Consider the following 17355-nt stretch of genomic DNA (forward strand, 5'->3'; position numbering starts at 1 on the left):
TATATGTATTTATAAATGTACATACAATTTTCAGTCCATATGAATATTTATTTACATACATACTTAACGTTTATAGTATACATACATATGTATGTATATGTACATAAGATTGCATTATTTGATAGTTAGCTTGTGCCATCGTATTTTCATTCACTTTTCTTTATTTAGGGTTTCTTTGTTACTTCACAATTTGTATAATTTGAAACTTCCACGACCACACAATGACGGTATCTGAAAAGTATCACGCGTCACTGAAATTCAGTTTTTATTTTCTTGTTCGCTTTAACCGAAACTGGAATTCCTCGTGCAAATTCTTTTGCCCGATGATTCGCCCGTTTAATGCAGTTCTCAGTTTAGTTTATGCTGCCAATTTGCAAATATGCAGAAAACTGTGAGAACCAATTTATTTCATACCAACTATATTACTATTTTTCACCTCACTATATTAATGGAAATTGTATAAAATCAAATTTCTATTGCAAAGGACTGGAGTGTGTACATATGTATGTATGTATGTATATCCCTTGATTTACAAATAATATACATACATATATACATAAGCCAATATACACATACATATATACATACATATATGCATATGTGTATACATATATGTATGTATATATATTTATATATGTACAATATACGTAAATCTATTAGATGAAGACAAGTGAGTACACTTTATTGTTTTTAAATAATATGATCCTGGTGAAAAAATTACACTACGACACCGCTTACTAAATTCGACTAAACTATTCGATTTGGATGTTAGAAACGCACTATTCACGTCAGACTTCAGCGCTCCACTTTGGTATGTCTTTCTACCGAGCGAGCAATGAACATTCACTCAACTGCCACATCCACTAGACACCACAATCAATCCACCGAAGTCAGCAGCATACCAACGAATGAACGAATGAACACACCGATATCCAACAAACCAGACCAACAATCCAGTTAAGTCATTGCGTTGAGGCAGTCCAGTAGACCGGTCGATAGCTCCGCCAGAGAACATAAAGACAAACCTGCACCTTCTCTATGTCTTTACATTCTCTGGCTCCGCTACCACTTCTAACGCTTTCCGCACACTTGTTTCACTGTTAGTTGCTTTGTGATAATATGCAGAAGACACCGAGAGTACTCGTTCATTTAGAAAAGAGAATTCGACAAAATGAACGTATGTGAACCTAAATAAACTCAGTAAATTGTTGGAACGGCAAAAGTGTGGCAGCCGAACCTGTTTTCTTTGTTGCGGGCAACAAGACTTCAGTACCGCATATTTTTATTGGAATGCACTGTAATGGAATTTTCGGTGTTTCAACTGGAAATTATTCTTGTGTAGCTGCTGTTCACTCCCAAGCTATTTCATCTTGTATATACATACATACAATTGCATCTCTCTACATGCTTACATATGCACGTATGGTAAGTACTTTGTTTCCATTGTGTTTCCGAAACTAACATACATAGTTTGTACTACAGTTTGGGTAAAGCCGCTAAAGATTTATGATATTCGTAATTTGGCTTTTTTGTGTTAAGCAAGATTTACCCAGTTTCGATTTTGAAATCATGTTTTATATTGATTTTCCAGAGCGGCCATATGTACATATGTATGTACATATTTAAATGATACATACATACATATGTATAAAATAATTAACATTTCACACATATGACACGATTTATTTTACCTACATTCATATACACATATGTATGTACATAAATGCATCTTAAATAATAAAATTAGATTTTTATATACATACATACATATGTATGTGTATCTATTTTTGATATATTAAGGAGCGGGTTGATTTGAGAGCATAACTGTGAATACTCATCCACCTAAAGCCCCAGAACGAGTTAACTCACTCAAAATCAAACTTATGAGAGCGCTGTGAGTATGAAAACTCAGCATCAAGTGCTGAACACAATGAGCGCGACAGACTGGAAACGGCATCTGTCAAATATTAAAATACACACGTTCTTATGGACACAGTTATTTTGACAGCTGCACGACTACACGACTGCAGCCGACAGTTGTCGCTCTCGCTAACTTCAATATATTTTTATATTTGCCAACGGCAGTAGGACGACAGTAGAGTTGACAGTAGGGAGATGAGGTAGAGTGGTGATGCCACTAATATGTGAAATATAAAATTATTCAAAGCTCTAAAGCGTAAAATAGCTCTATTATATCATTTGTAATAACAATTGATAATTTAAAACAAATAAATTTACCTATTTTCTTTTTTTTTGCATAAAAAATTTCACTTTGAACCAAATATTAAAATTTCATTGAAGTGAAAAGTATTAGTATGGCCACAACGAAATTGTGTACATACAAAATGGACAACTGTGTTGTTTTGTGTACATGCCGGCCATTGTTATGTCGCTGCCTTCTTACAAATGTTCATGTAGTAGGATTCACGACGCCATTTTCAGTTCACTGTCGTGCTGCCATGTCGTGTCGCGCTAGTTAATTTTTACGTTAATTAAAAATGAGTCAAAAGAATATATTTTGAGCTACGCCGAAATATGTACTCTTTATTTATACTCCTAAGACTCATTTATTACATGTTTCTTATTTCTATTTATACTAACTAGTATGTTTACTTATTACTAGTTGATAGTTTGTTTAAATACAGATTGTATTATTTATTTAGGTTTGTTTACATATATGTACATATGTATATTGTTTGCTTAAAAACATTTGCTTTGAGCCTTATCACACGAAGCAACTTTTGTTGCGGCAACTCTTAGTTTATAGGCGAGGGGGCGACGAGGAGAGGGGAATCGCGCCGAGTTTCCAGTGTTCAGCAACTCGCTTTGTGTTCTTATTCGTAGCAGTTCGCTGCGACGTTTTTCGGCATTCGTGTTCTTTCTTTCGTAGTACATAGTTGCATTTGCGTATATTTTTTTGAAATTAATATTTTGAATATATTTAAAAAATTTAATTTCATTATTTGGTAAGTAATTTGCAAATATGTATACAAATATTCATAATATAATATAAATATTTAAGAAAATGGAGTATGAGGAAAAAATCGAATTAATTAAAGATATTATATGGAGGAAGCCATACTTATTGATTCAGACGATAGTAAAAAGGGTGATATATCTTTGTTTTAATAAATAAAATGTATTTCTTAATTGACAGAGCTGATTAATATATGTGATAGAGTGGCCCAAATACCTAAAAGGAAAAAGATACGACAATGGGTTAAAGTAAAGAGTAGACAATGGGTTAAAGTAAAGTGAAAGAGAATGAGAAAAAAACTCGAGCAGAGTTGCGCAACACAAGTTGCTCGTGTGAAGGTAATGGGCAACAGCAAAAGAGAATCGCCCGAGAATCAGCAACAAAAGTTGCTTCATGTAATCGTACACTTTGTTTTAAGATAAGGTTGTTGTGGTATTCAAACTCAATGTTGTTTTGATACTTGTTTCTTTAGGATTGTTTGTTGTAGTGATAGTGCATTTCAATTCTTCCAACTCAAGGTTGTTTCTGCATTCTGTTTACTGAAACGAAAGGTTGTTTTGATGTTTGTTACTATTATAAGGAATACATTCCTAACTCGCTCATTGTGTTCAGCACTTCATGCGTTTTTAGAATTTTTTCTCGTAGCAAAGCAGCAGCTTCCTTCTACTTCTATTTATATATAATATTATATACTATATAATTTATTTTTTAAAATTCGATATTATTATTAAACATAGTTGCCAAGTAGAATGACACACCGATTACAGCGATCTTACTACTTTCGGAACCGTTTTGCTCGCTTTGTCTTTTCTTCACCTTCAAATTGAGCCGTTTTTGGTGATCTTGTCTTCCAAATCTTGTAAAAAAATAGCTGCATATGCTATATAAACTATAATAATATTTTTTTAAAATTAACGAAGATATAATTATGTTCGTTGATTTATTTTCCAAAAAACACAGTTTCAAATACTGTAAAATTATAGTTTATTCATAGTTAATCGACATATATGTACATATGTATATTGTCACTTTGTTTTATATTGCATTCAAACACTTTTGATATTGTTTCTTTAAATTGTAGCTGCATAATTCCAACTCATTGTTTCTGCATTCTGTTTACTGAAACGAAAGGTTGTTTTGATGTTTGTTACTATTATAAGGAATAATCGGACATATTTTTCTCAAAAGCAGCTTCTTTCTGCTTTCTCCGAAACAGTATTACCATAGTTGATAATTTATATATAATATATATACTATATAATTTATTTTTTAAAATTCGATATTATTATTAAACATAGTTTACATTCCATATACACCTTCAAATTGAGCCGTTTTTGGTGATCTTGTCTTCCAAATCTTGTAAAAAAAATAGTTGCAGTTGCTGCTATGAAACTATTTGTTCGAGTTTTAACACTCTGAAGAAGTCTATATAATACTATGTTCGGACCGACAACGAAAACATGTTTCCATGTAAAATCTGTCAAACGAAAACACAGTTTTCGCTGCAAACTACTTGAAAACTTACATTCCACTCATTATAATCGGACATATATTGTCACTTGATATTTGTTTACATTCCATATACAAATACTGTAACTTAATATTCTCATATTAGGGGGATTCTCTTGCAGAATTTTCCTCTTGGTGCAACGGCACAACAACAAACACACGCAGAAAATTATTTGCAATGGCTGTAAAATATGTCAGACCAAAACCCATGTTTTTTTCGTGCCGTAATATATCAATAGATTCTGCAATGGCTGCTCTCTTGGCCTTGCATATTTCGGTATAGGATTTTTACATTTTGTGTCATCGTGCAATCTTGCAAGAGCAAGAGAATGCCGCTATTGATAGTTGTCAGTGAAAACTCATCGAAAACACACATTGTCGGTCCGAACGACTTAGATTCGACAACATACAAATGTGTTTTCAAAATGTTTTCAATGTCTGTCCGAAAATAATATGTATAAGCGATTTTAGATTGTAGACAAAGAAGTTAGCATGTTTTTCGATTATTATTGATAACAATTACATATATTCGCTGATAAGTATTATCACTATAATTTACTAATGGCAGCATTATTTGATTTATGGGCATTTTAGGCATGATTAAGATGTAGATCCTAATTATTCATTATTATTATTTATCCTATAATTATTAATTATAATATTTTAAACAGCATTGTGCCCAAAATTGAATAATTAATTATTTGATTTTAAGTGCATTTTGGATAACCTGTATCGATAATTGATTTTGAAAATACAACAAAGGGTCTGCAAATGGGATCTATAATTGCAACCGGGCAATAGTTCCACAATTTTATCTGGAGTTTAGATGAAATTTATTCAACCAAAAAGTATACAGTGAAATTTCCCACTACGGACAGTCCTCATAGCCAAACGTCCCCCATAACCAAACAATTTCCTGAACACGACGTTTTCATTATTATTTTCATATAAAAGCAATTGCTATAATCGAATATAATTACGTTCCAATGATCGTATTTCGTTAAAATTATATCTGATAAACGGAAAAGAGGTAATAAAATGTGTCAAGAAAATTATGTACAATTTATAGTTCCCGTTTTTTTTAATTCTTATTATTTTTTGTTGTTTTGGGACAGTTTTTTTAAGAACAATGCGTAAAATAGTCACAGAAGACAAATTGTCTTGCGTTCACTGAACAAATATTTTTTATAGTTAGGTACTGTGTTTACATACATACATAGATATATCAAAATAATTTAGGCGATAAAATATTTAGTACATTCTGTAAGCACCATAAAGTTTATGCACATTCACGGAGCTTTTGTACAGTTTTATATTTCTGTTGGTAACATTTTACATAAATTTCATTGCTTCAACTATGTTTTGTGTGCCTACTGCCACTGTGTAGCGAAATGATAGAAAATGGAAATATTCATTCCCGAAACTGAATTTCTACGAATAGCCGAAAACACTTTTTTATACGTATTTATATATCATAAAACATAATTTAAAAAATATCTTAAGAAACACTTTTAAACCTCTAATAGAGTCTACTAATAGGTATTACGGTATTGCTTTATCGTTTTGTTCGCCTACGGGATTAAAATCAACCCTTTTAACTTAAATTACTATATCTACATACATGTGCTATAAACTCAACCAAAGGGGCTAAATTGAAAATATTGTGTATATGAGGGCAAAACCAAACAAACAATTGGAAGGCAATATACTCGTATTAGGGATATGATGATTAGAAGAAGATCTAGACCAAATTCATTCATATTCAGCGCAAAACCACATTATGTTTAATAACACATTTGCATTTGATATCAGTAAAATAACGCACCTTTTGACCAATACGAAAGTTCAAAGTTAAGTTTGGAAACCACTATACGGGGTATATTGGAGCTAGAGAAAGGTCTGAACCGAATTTAATTTTGAAAATTGTTAGTCGAAAGATTGCATACATTAAAGGCACTTGAAGGACACTCTCACTTTTTAATAACATTCAAATCACAGATGATCCTTCATACTTCGGACGTGTGCGAAATTGCAGATCGGTATCTCAAAAACTCAGTGATTGATTCACGTATTTATGTAGATACTATATGTATGTATACTTCACAGGGTCTCCGACGTTTGCTTCTAGGCAAAGTGTTTAGGATATAAAAAGTAAAGAAAGAGAGGAGTAATTTCTGCACTGGCTTTATGTAAACTCGACGAGGAGTCAACATGGCCAATGTATTTTCGCAAACGACAGTGTTCAGCATAAAACTATTTGCACAAATTATATAAGGTGAATGAGAAATGTTCTTGGCAAATGGTTGAAAATGTACACAAAAGTATACAAAGTAGTAATTAATTGTTCGCTTACCTCGATGAAGTTTGCCTTTGCCAGAAATGTTTAGTATAATGCCCGAATCGAATTTCTGCTGCTGCTGTTGATAATGCGCCTGGGGTTGTTGAGGCTGTTGTTGGTGACGTAGTTGATGATTTTGAGTTTGATTGTGATTTTGATTCTTCACTTTTGAGTTTTGTACTAACTGATGAATGGTCGTATTGTCTTTCGCCACTGGAGCAGTGCTTGATGATAGTGGTCTAGTCTGATTTTGTAGCGGATTCTGATACTGCTTGGAATGTAAAGACTGCGAAATGCTACTTCGTGCAGAGGTGAGGGTTGCTTGATTAAATGATACACATTGTGGATTGACCCCGGTCTCCACTGATGCTGCATTTAAGGCCGCGTGACCATGTGTCGGACAGAGGGTGTGGAGTTCTCCATGGGAGTCGATAAAAACAGGTGCTGCCTCTAAAAGTGGCCAAGGAGTTGATCCATTACCAACCGAGGCTACCACAGTAGAAGTGGTGCATAGTTCCTGCCGCTGTCCAAAAATACTACTGGAGTCGGCTGCTAGTGTTGGAGTGCCCAGTGAAATCAACTGAATCGGGAACAGTTGAGCTTGCTGAGTCGGATTGGCGACGGTCACGGGCAGGGCGCTTGTTTGGATTGCAACAGCAACTGAACTAGGAGAACTATTCAGATGAGTTTGCGTACAATTTCTCAATTCATCGCATTGTTGAGGATGTTCGTTAGAAGATATTACAAAATTGTGTACCTGTTGAAAATTTTGTATCAATGATGAGCAGTAGTGTTGGTGTTGAAAATAATTTTTGGAATAGCTTGGTTGAACCACTGGTAAGACTTGCAGCTGCTGTTGTTGCTCTTCTTGCAATCCTGGATACTTATTTAAGTTCGTTTTATGCACAGTAGTTGTAGTTGCTAATTGTTGTAGACGCGGTTGCTGCGGTTTAGGCAGTTGTGGCTCTTGTTGGTAATAGATCGCTGTCTGCTCGTAGGCATACATTGATGATGAGGCAGTAGTTGCGGATGTAGTTGGTTGTAATTTTTTTCGTGCTGGATGAAAAGATGGGGCCAAAGGCGTCAGTTTTGATTTTAGAGCCTTCAGAGCTAATGCCATTGATGGTGTGGAATTTTGGATTGTTGACATCGATTGCTCTTTACGTTTTGATGACTCAGTTTGGTCATGAGACTCAATTGAAACTGAATTAGTTGTTTCAATCGTAGTTAATATTTGCATGTTATTTTTAGGGGATTGTATCTTTGATCCATTAAACACTTGTGCTTCCCCTTTGGAGTAACCTTTGTTATTATTGTTATCCAAATTTTCATTTAAGTTCGTATTTGCATATTGGGAATCCAATAGTATAGGGTCATTACTTACTCCACCGGAACAATATATATTATCGTCATTATCGTTACTAGATTGGTGAGCATCTAAATTCAATGACGACGCAACAGGTAAATTTTTATCTAGTTGCTCTTCGTGCTGCATTATTGTATGATGTTCATTATTAATAATTTGATAACTTTCACCGATAAATGCCACCAACTCTCGACATGATAAGTTCATTTCTTTAGTTTGATCTATGTTGTCCTCTTCGGTATCTTTCCAAGGACTATCACATTTCATTTTCTCACCATGTTCACAAAAATTTTCATTTGCACAATCTATAACGTGTTCTATTATCCGGAAATTGTCATAGTCAATAATGCGTTCTTGATAGGTGCAATTTGCTAAAGTTTGGTCACAATCACAATTAAATTGTGTTGCATCATTACAAGTACATTCAACTGATTCCAAAAATTTTTCAGTATTAGAATGTGTTTTACAACCAAAAATATTATCAGAATTTATAGCAGATTTCTCAACTTCCAAAATACTAACCGGTTTCTTAAAAGAATTATCGCATTCAATGAGACTTTTTGTTTCAGATAAAGTGTCATTACTACTTTTACTACATTCACTCTTCATGTCTATAAAGTCCATTTCCCTGAATAAGAAATAATTTTTATCTTCCAACATATTCTTCTCGTTGTCGTTTTCACTTTTTCTATCCTGTGTAATTGATATAATTTCTTCGCTTTTCTCGCTGATCTCATTAAACATTAAGCTCTGATTTCGTGTTTTTGAAGACGAAAAATCCTTCTGATCATTGGTATCTTCCTTAAGTTCAGCGTTTACTCCTAACTGTTTGGGTACCCTTTTTGTTAAAAATACTTGCGCTGTGTTACGCATAGTATCGGTCTGAGTGCTATTATCAACGCATTGCATCGTTGTCAATCCGACGGCTGCAACAATTCTATTTGAGCATTTATCTTCATCATCACAGCTAAGTGATCTAGCTAAAGTAACAGATGGTGTATGCAATATTTTTACAAAAGGCAAATTGGATCTAAGCGACTGTGCCCGAATTGTTGATATCGGAATCGCTGAAAGTGCTTTTGCAGGCTTTGAAGAGCGGATCATTACGTTAGAGTTTGACGTATTATTTGAAACTTCAGATTTTACAATATTCGTATTTTTCGCGAAAAAAGACGACCGGTGGTCTGTGATTACAGCCTGCGACGAATCAATAGCGTGAGATGACGCAGCGATAGCGGATATTTGGGTGGTCATGACGGTAGCCGTCATATGTTTAAATCGCAAATCAAGTAGCCGCTTCTGCGACTGGCACTAAATTTCTACATTATAATATGAAACCATGGTGCTTGTATAATGTTTAAACATTCCTAACCGTCTGAAATAAGTAAAGGAAGAGAACATTCGTGTATACGTATGTATGTATATATGTACATATATCTATCTATACAATAAATCCTTAAATGAATATTCAATCAGTATATTAATCTATATTCATATGTCTCTATGCATGAATACATGGTGCTTCATTTGCATCACAAGTACATTATTTTCCACAGACCCTCTTTCAAATGTAACGTAAATATCTACATGTGCACTTTAATTTCGACAATGACCACGAACTTATTGTTTTATACACCTTAAATAATTTTTTTGGAGAAAAAAATGGATATAAATACCATAAATAACAGGAGTAATTTCAAATGGAAAATTAAGGCGCACTTACCAATATTTATTTGGCACATAGACAGTACACATATGCATATGCACATTTGCAGTTATTAAAAAACAATTCATATTTATAAATAATAGTAAAACTACATCAAATTTTAGCACAATTTATGTAAAAAAAAATATTTTACTGTGAACATATGTTTGAATACGTTGATTTTATTTATTCACACACGTACGCCCGAACACTATTACGGAGAGATGCTTTATATTCATCCGTTTGCTTCGTGGTTGGATTCCTGAATATTAACCGAATGTTTCTCGCTATATGTTCGTATAGTTTATGTGTGTTTGTATATACAAGTATTTACATACATATACCAAAGTTAGAGCTTTCACCTTATTCACCATTTATAGCACTGCACGAAGGTACTTTAAGTTAATTTTTAGGTTTTAAATTTCTTCATGAGTGAGTAGTATTATACTTGTTTTTTTTTTAACCATCTACTATACATACATATGTATTTCAAAATAAATAAATAACTGAGAACAGATAATGATATGTAGTAATTGGATCCTAATGAGGACCTGTGAGTGCTTTTGTATGGTGAATTTCTTAATTAGGCATTTGAATAAGGATGTTAGTTAATGAAACAAAAAACTTTTACGTATCTGGCTTGTTCATTCTGACTACAACGGAAACAACATTTACGCAACAAGTTAGGTGGATATTTTACCAATAAAATCTTGTGCTATAAATATATTGCACAACAACAATAGTCATATGTCCATTGGTATTATACTAACTTACATACAAATACAATAGGGGTATTCTCTTGCTCTTGCAAAACCCTTGCACGGTGCAAGAATTGCATATATTTCCTCTTGGTGCACCGGCACAGCAACAAACACACGCAGAAAATTATTTGCAATGGCTGTAAAATATGTCAGACCAAAACCCATGTATATTTGCGTGCAATGTCACGCAAAAATATAATTGCAACCCTCTTTTAGCTGTCATTTTACATAAAGACATATTACGTCGTTAAATTGTTGAGGAAGGTAAGTTTTAAATACATTTTATAATTTCTATTTAAATTATAAAGATTTGTTGCAGTTTTTTTGTTAAAAATGTATGCAGAAGGTGCGCCAATTCACAATAAATTGATCGAATCAGCCGTTCATATGTATATCACTAGATTCTGCAATGGGTGCCCTCGTGCCCTTGTATATTTCGGTATAGTATTTTTGCAATCTGCAATCTTGCAAGAGCAAGCCAATACTCCTAATGTGTTTAGACCCAGTGTATAACGAAGTCATTTGCATGGTTAGAAAACCGATTGTAAGATACATATGTACATATGTATGTTGGTAATAAAGTGATGCCAAAACGATGGTCTTCACCTCTCACTAGTCAAAAATGGTTATAAAATTATATCGTCCATAATTTACATCATTGCCAAATTCAAGGTGTTAAAAATGCCCTTAACCAAAGAAATCACTAAGTTTTCTAAGCAAATATCTAGTATATTACAAAGTACCTACATATGTATGTATGTATGTACATACTATACATATGTATGTATATAAAGAGTATAATAATTCTAACTGAATTAAAATATTCATTTCATGATATATACACATACATATACATATATTTTTATATATACATATATACATATATTCAATCGGTATTTATAATTTTTCATATGTATAGTGTCTAATAAAATTAAGTATTAAGATAAATATTGGGTTTTTCATGAATACTTTTGTCCTTTACTGTATATACATATGTATGAATTGTGTTTACATATTACAGATAAACTACTGATAAGGTTAGGAGGGGAGCGAACGAACTAATTAAAATTACATTCATAGAAAAACTAGAAAGAGAAACTTCAATAATAAACTAAATAGTGACTATGTATGTACACGTAACCATATTGTGAGAAATTTGTAGGCCTTTCAATATTTTTTACTATTACAATGATAATTTGTAGTTACTTATTTACCGTCATATATCCAGGTACGATACTAAAAAAAATTAGATGTGGTCATTGGCCGGTGGTTTGTACATGCTTTTATTGGATGTATGTACATATATATGTACATACATACATGTAAGTGCATAAATACTTATTTACCAATATGCTATACAAAAATATACTGGTCCATTCATGTTTATGTATGTCAATGTGTTAGATTTCGCTCAAATTTCAATCAAGTAAAATTGTTTCCTTATTAATTATGTTCATGCACACACACATACGTACATAAGTACATATATACTTACATACATATGTACGTATAATGTATGATGACTGCTGCGAATTCAAAATGACGTGGCAAAGCTAGAAAAAATGAATGGCAACCTGACGAAGAACTTCTATTGATGCCAGTTATATACACATACGCTTTTAAACATAATTTTATTTATATGTCAATACACTCACTTTATATTTTTATCTTCCTAAACTGAGTTTACCGTATAATTTATGCATTTTTGCCGACAATCACATTCACTTTCCTTTGCATTTACGTAGCTTTCCAATATTTTTAAGATTGTTTTGTATAAATATTACAGCCTTTATCGCAATCTTCTAGCTTTTGCTCACTTTATATTTTTATCTTCCTAAACTGAGTTTACCGTATAATTTATGCATTTTTGCCGACAATCACATTCACTTTCCTTTGCATTTACGTAGCTTTCCAATATTTTTAAGATTGTTTTGTATAAATATTACAGCCTTTATCGCAATCTTCTAGCTTTTGCTACACCCAACATCTGTGCAATTAACTTTATACATGATGCACTGTATTATAAACATACATATTTTGTTACTTGTGCAATGCAACGTTATTTAAGCAATTGTTACACCAAACCAGTTAAAACACAAATTTCAGCATTGTGATTAGTGGAGACTCAAAATATCAAATTCACTTGCGACAACAGACACGGAATACGTTTGATTAACAACAGCGAGAAAATGGAAAAGTGCATTAGGCACTGTCTTCGCATGTGGAATGTGAAAAATGAATACCAACAACGCGGCACCATCAGTGCTTCGCTTTTGCTGCGTTGGCGGACCCGAGTTTTGCCAAAATACACCACTATCATCCAAAGACCTCAGAGAAAAAATATATTTAATTCAACTTTTTGGCATTTGCGAATTAATACAAAATCAAATATACATCCATACATATGTATATTTTGCATACATTTTAATATGCAAGTATACATATGCACATAAAGTCACTAAAAATATATTTGTATATGTTTGTATACACCAAAATTTATTAAAATATATTTGTGTGCATTTAAGGCTGTTTGCCTTACTCTGACAAGTGGCATCAACAATTTGCCGCTTCGTTTGTACCCGATTTACTCTTGGTGGTGCACTTTTTTATATTTCGCAACTTCTTTGTTCAAGAAAAAGCTTTCGAAAATTATAAGACGGCCGCTTCAGAGAATGCAAATTCTCTGACATTACTTTACAAAACTATGTTCTCTCTGTGGAATCCATGTTTGCACGCGAAACAAATGCAAAAGCTCTTGTGTACGAAACTTTAAATACAACACATTTGTACTGATATCAAAAAGCTCGGTTGTTGCAAAAAGATATACAAATTTTAAGGACTTTTATTAACTATATATAAAAGTATGTAATTACTATTTTTTGTATGTTCATATACATATTTATGTATAAGTACGTGGTCATTCAGTTTGTTCCAATCGCTGAAGCCGGGTGTGTAACCTACATATTTCAGTCTTGTTAAGGTGATAGGAAGTGCTATGTTCTGGCGAAGCAGAAATTTGTATAAATCAAAAGCATCTCAAAAATATATTTAAATTAATTTTGCACATCAAATTGTTAGTACACTAATTGAACTAACTTTTGGTACCATTTGGAAGAATTTAAAGCAAACGTCAGCTAATTGTCAGAAAACTGGAAAATTATGGGAAAATCAAAGAAAATACATGCATACAATAGACATGGTCCACTTGCAGAGAAACATCAGTACATACATATGTACATACATAGTACTTACATACAGGGTTGTCCGGAAAGTAATAGGACCATGCATAAACTATATTCGTCCTAAGTAGAAAAAACTAAAATTCACATATAAACATGTCAAACTCGTAAAGTTCCGGAAAGTGATAGGACCGGACAATCCCTGTATGCATGTACATATGTAGCTTAAAGTTGATAGCTTCTTCTGGCTAGTATGTGTACACTCCAACGAATAATTCCACTAACAATTTAATTTATTTTAGCGCCAATGCATTGACAAGGAATGGGGAAATATAAAAACAATTTTGGTACAAAACAAACAAGAGTTTAATTTATATTTTACATATATGTATATGTATATTTATCGCAATTGATACATAGATACAAGTATACATCTGCATGCTATCATGTCTAATTAATAATATACTATGTGTTACAAATCAAACAAATTAACAAACAATTTAGAAATCTGAAAATAAATCAAAATAAACTGCCAACACTAAGATTCGTGTTTCTAATATAAATCATTTGCTAGCTGATTTTTTTAGGTTTGACTTGTCGTTTAAGAAGCCAAGCGGTATAATCGTTTTTAATTCTTTTTGCTTTGGATTTGCGCAGGCGTGCACTAATATAATCATCGCGCTCACGCAACCAAATACGTGCGTACTCCCAGCCCATGAGCCAGTTCATCGGAATAGGACAAGGCTGTTAAATCGAAGTATTATTAATAATGAATATATACAAACAATAATATATACATGAAGTATTATTGAATAATAAAAAGTAATAAATAATATATACATGTAAATAATATTTATTTGTAATGTACCATGGTGAAATTAAAAGAGGTCCAGTGATAATTTTCATATACCTTTTACTTTTTATACTTTGCTTTATATGTATGTATAATTTGCAGATTAATATAATCACTCAGCAAACCAACATTTCAATTCTTATTTATGCTGGAACATAAATCAACAGTCTTAAATAAATTAGATTCCCTCTCTAAGGGTGTTAATAAACATTTTCCACTTCCAATTTTAAACATTTTTTCCCGACACATCAAAATCATCAAACATAATAAATTCCACTTCTCAATATACATAGTATATAATAGTAGGTACTATTATCACACATTTCTGAAAAATATATACATACATAGTACTTAGTCTATCAAAGTAATATCATTCTGAAAGAATAGTACGAAATTTATTAATATATTTTTGGTTCTACTACGTATCTTTGGTTTCACCATGATAACATAATCCTACGTTCATGTACATACACAGCAAGCAAAAACTGTAGAGCAGGTTACAGCAGGAAACTCTTAGTTTATACACATAGTGTCAAATTTTTACAATAATTTCACTATTTAAGAAGCTCAATTAAATTACAAAATTTAAATTTTATCTCGGCTGCGCATAAATAAAATTTTTGAACCTACATCATTCTCGTAAGATGGTACGAATTTCTTCTGTTTTATGTAAACATGTGACTGCAAATTATCGCGTGGACGCACTATAAACGCCTTCGACCATTCTGCTTTCATTTTCCCGATGATGTATGGTTAATGTGTGTTATTTTATTTGAAACATTTATCTAACAAGACAAAACAATATTTTACACTTTTTAAATTTTGAAAGTAATATAATTTTGAAAAACAATAACCTAAATGACTTTAAAATCTGAACTGTATTTTTTCAAAATATTTTCATAGTAATCAAAAGTGAATACTATTTGAGAGATTTGTATATATGTACATAAATACATAATATATGTATATACGGATGCGTACAACTAATTAACAAAGACATGTCCCTGTAAATAATTTGCACAAATTGGAATTGTTATTCACAAAGTGATAATAGCGGTATGCATCGTTTACAATTACATTAGCAATGCAGGTGAATTTTTCTTTAATTAAGATATTTTATATAAGGCTTTTCTTAAATTTTTATAGAATGTTACTAACTTTATTGAAACAATGGTGAGGGTAAAGAGAAACCTTTTTCTGAGGATACTAGGTTGTCACTGTAACTGACAAGAGAAATTAAAGTATGGATTTTTGGACAACTGAGAACTCACTAGCCGTAGATACCATTAAAAGTTGATTTCGAGAAGTAGGACTGGTTTTCCAGGAAGAGGCCGCTGCTCTCTAATCACAATGGTTGAGAAAAGTTATTAATGGCGTTCAAAACGCTGGATTATAGGTACATTACTCCAACATTTTAAACAACGGTTTCATGACAAGTTGGAAACTGTTTTAGATTGTCGCTGTCGCTGTGGCAGTCGAGTTTTAAACCATATCAAGAAATTGTTTTTCTTACCTGAAAAAAGGTACGACTTTACAAAGTAACAAGTAAGAAAGGGCTAAGTTCGGGTGCAGCCGAACAAACCGAAATAAACCCTTGGTTTCATTAAGGTACCTCACATACAGTCATTAAACATATGGAGCAAAGTCAGCCTGATGTTCGAAAATCCTGATAATAGTTATATGGAGAGTAAGTCAAGTTTCCATCCAATTGTATCTATTTTTGTCACAAAGATATACTGTTATGAGTAAAACAGGTTCTGTAATTTTTATTGTGCAGATATATACAGTCTAAAGTCACCTGGAAGTTCGAAAATCTTTATATTAGATATGTGGGTGCTCAGAGAAGTATTGATATATTCGGTACCTAGGAGCTTGAGCAGTTTTGTTTGGATTTTGATAATTTTTGGTCATAAGGTGACATTTATATTAATTACTTCTTGATTTGTAAAGAAAGGAAGGAAAGGAAAGAGTCAAATGGAATTTAAATTTGTATTATATGGGAAGTAGAGGTGGTTGTGGTCAGATTTCGTCATTTTCACTCTGTAATATAGGAATATGAAATAAGTGTCACGTACTGAGTTTAGTCGAAATCGGCCGGTTGAATCCCGAGATATGTGATTTCGCCAAAAATTGAGCGGTGCCACGCCCATCGTCTAATTTTCACACCGGCTCGCATAAAACCTTTTCAAACCATCCCGGAGGTAAAATTTAATGTCTCTGACGTAATTAGTTATTGATTTATTGGGCTTTTAGTAGTTTTGAACAGTTCCGTTATATGGGGAGTGAACGAGGTTATCATCCGATTTCATTTTCATTTTTCACACTGTATGTAAGAGTTCTGATAATAATTTTGTTCAACAAACTTAATTGTTGTAGCTTTAGTAGTTTGGGAGATATGTACATACATCAAACTTATTATAGGGCGGGCCACGCCCACTTTTCAAGATTTTTTCCCACAGTTGTCCCTTGCTACTGGGATTCCCTGTACCGCAGCTTTACAGCTTTATATCTTAATTTAGTGCTTAGTTATGGCACTTTATAGGTTTTCCGTTAATGGTGATTTGTGGGCATGGCAGTGGCCCGATTACGTCCATGTACGAACTCGTAATTGTACTAAGAAACCCACATACAAAATTTCATCAAGATATCTCAATTTTTACTCAAGTT

General features: G+C 32.7%; 3 protein-coding genes across 9 annotated transcripts in view; 1 reads left to right on the forward strand and 2 right to left on the reverse strand.

Moving 5' to 3' along the window:
* The window catches only part of LOC126752397 (fibronectin type-III domain-containing protein 3A), a 36858-nt gene extending 23997 nt beyond the window's left edge, over positions 1-12861 (reverse strand). Inside the window, exons 1-2 of one of the 6 annotated variants that reach the window (XM_050463145.1) lie at positions 12474-12861; positions 6840-9565 (exon numbers count right to left, since the gene is read on the reverse strand). In XM_050463145.1, the coding sequence (XP_050319102.1) occupies positions 6840-9459 (2620 nt within the window). In that variant the 5' untranslated portion in view covers positions 9460-9565; positions 12474-12861. Of the gene's footprint in view, positions 1-59; positions 441-678; positions 873-6839; positions 9566-12311; positions 12447-12473 lie in introns of those variants that run through there. The other 5 variants (XM_050463143.1, XM_050463147.1, XM_050463146.1 and 2 more) reach the window with 5 other exon arrangements.
* The window catches only part of LOC126752405 (pneumococcal serine-rich repeat protein), a 32852-nt gene continuing 16598 nt past the window's right edge, over positions 1102-17355 (forward strand). The window contains exon 1 of one of the 2 annotated variants that reach the window (XM_050463172.1): positions 1102-1425. The gene's annotated coding sequence lies outside the window, so the exon portion shown is untranslated. Of the gene's footprint in view, positions 1426-1875; positions 1895-17355 lie in introns of those variants that run through there. The other variant, XM_050463174.1, reaches the window with a different exon arrangement.
* LOC126752414 (uncharacterized) lies at positions 14258-15515 on the reverse strand. Its single transcript, XM_050463196.1, has 2 exons — positions 15319-15515; positions 14258-14579 (listed from the first exon to the last, which is right to left on the reverse strand). The coding sequence occupies exons 1-2, from the start codon at positions 15421-15423 to the stop codon at positions 14406-14408; spliced, it is 279 nt and encodes a 92-aa protein (XP_050319153.1). The 5' UTR covers positions 15424-15515; the 3' UTR covers positions 14258-14405.

Source organism: Bactrocera neohumeralis, chromosome 3 (genome assembly GCF_024586455.1).
Source record: "Bactrocera neohumeralis isolate Rockhampton chromosome 3, APGP_CSIRO_Bneo_wtdbg2-racon-allhic-juicebox.fasta_v2, whole genome shotgun sequence".
Lineage (NCBI taxonomy): Eukaryota > Metazoa > Arthropoda > Insecta > Diptera > Tephritidae > Bactrocera > Bactrocera neohumeralis.

Excerpts from the sequence above, each read along its gene's own strand:
- LOC126752414 (XM_050463196.1), bottom strand. The coding sequence starts at position 15,423 with ATGAAAGCAGAATGGTCGAAGGCGTTTATAGTGCGTCCACGCGATAAT. Across the intron at positions 14,580-15,318 it reads TACCATCTTACGAGAATGAT|CCTTGTCCTATTCCGATGAA; the intron begins GTAGGTTCAAAA and ends TCGATTTAACAG.